Source organism: Condylura cristata, unplaced genomic scaffold, assembly GCF_000260355.1.
Source record: "Condylura cristata isolate star-nosed mole 26May11 unplaced genomic scaffold, ConCri1.0 scaffold00007, whole genome shotgun sequence".
Taxonomy (NCBI): domain Eukaryota; kingdom Metazoa; phylum Chordata; class Mammalia; order Eulipotyphla; family Talpidae; genus Condylura; species Condylura cristata.
This window is the reverse complement of record NW_004567108.1, coordinates 710561-711456: the sequence shown is the minus strand read 5'-3', so window position 1 is coordinate 711456 and position 896 is coordinate 710561. Positions and strand designations below refer to the sequence as shown.

The following is an 896-nucleotide window of genomic DNA, read 5'->3' as shown; positions in this document are numbered from 1 at the left end:
GCACACAGGCACACACAGGCGCACACGCACACAGGCGCACGTGCACGCACACACACACAGGTGCACACGCACACAGGAGCACACAGGTGCACACAGGTGTGTGCACGCATGCATACAGGTGCACACAGGCACACGCACACAGGCACACACAGGTGCATGTACAGGAGTGTGCGTACATGCACACATGCGCACATACACGCACAGGCGCACACGTGCACAGGTGTGCACAGGTGCACACATACAGGCACACACAGTTGCACATGTACAAGCACACACATGCACATGGGTGCACAGACACATGCAGACACATGCACACACAGGCGCACACATGTGCACAGGCGCACAGAGGCACACATGTGCACACACATACATGTGCACATGTGCACATGTGCAGACACACATACACACAGACGCACAGAGGCACACGTGTGTGCACACATACATGCGCGCAGATGCACACACGCACGCACACATGCACGTGCAGGCGTGTGCACACCCGCACACACATATACGTGCAAATGCACGTGTGTGCACAGGCACACATGTGTACATGTCGGCACATGTGCACACATACCGGTGCGCGCACATGCACGCACCCAGGTGTGCACACAGGTGCACATACAGGTGCGCATGTACACACAGAGACACACGTGCACACACGTGTATGCGGGGGTGGGGCTGCGCGCTGGCGTCCTTGCTGGTGTCCGCCAGGAGTGCAGAGGACACAGCACTTTCCACTCGGTCCTTGGGGACACGCCACCCTGTGAGTCTGTTCCTGTCCTCACAGGGCAGGTGACCGCGCCCTGGCGTCCACGGGCACCGCCGCAGGTTGACCCCAGGCGCAGGCGTCCAGCGTCCCCCGTGGTTGGCTTCAGGCGAGCGGGGGCGTGGGACAG

General features: G+C 60.5%; 1 protein-coding gene across 1 annotated transcript in view; it reads left to right on the top strand.

Moving 5' to 3' along the window:
- LOC105853340 overlaps positions 1–833 on the top strand; it is an 11041-nt gene extending 10208 nt beyond the window's left edge. The window contains 3 exon segments of the mRNA XM_012721735.1: positions 140–320; positions 323–338; positions 788–833. Coding sequence (XP_012577189.1) covers positions 140–320; positions 323–338; positions 788–833 — 243 coding nt within the window.
- Positions 834–896: the final 63 nt, after the last annotated feature.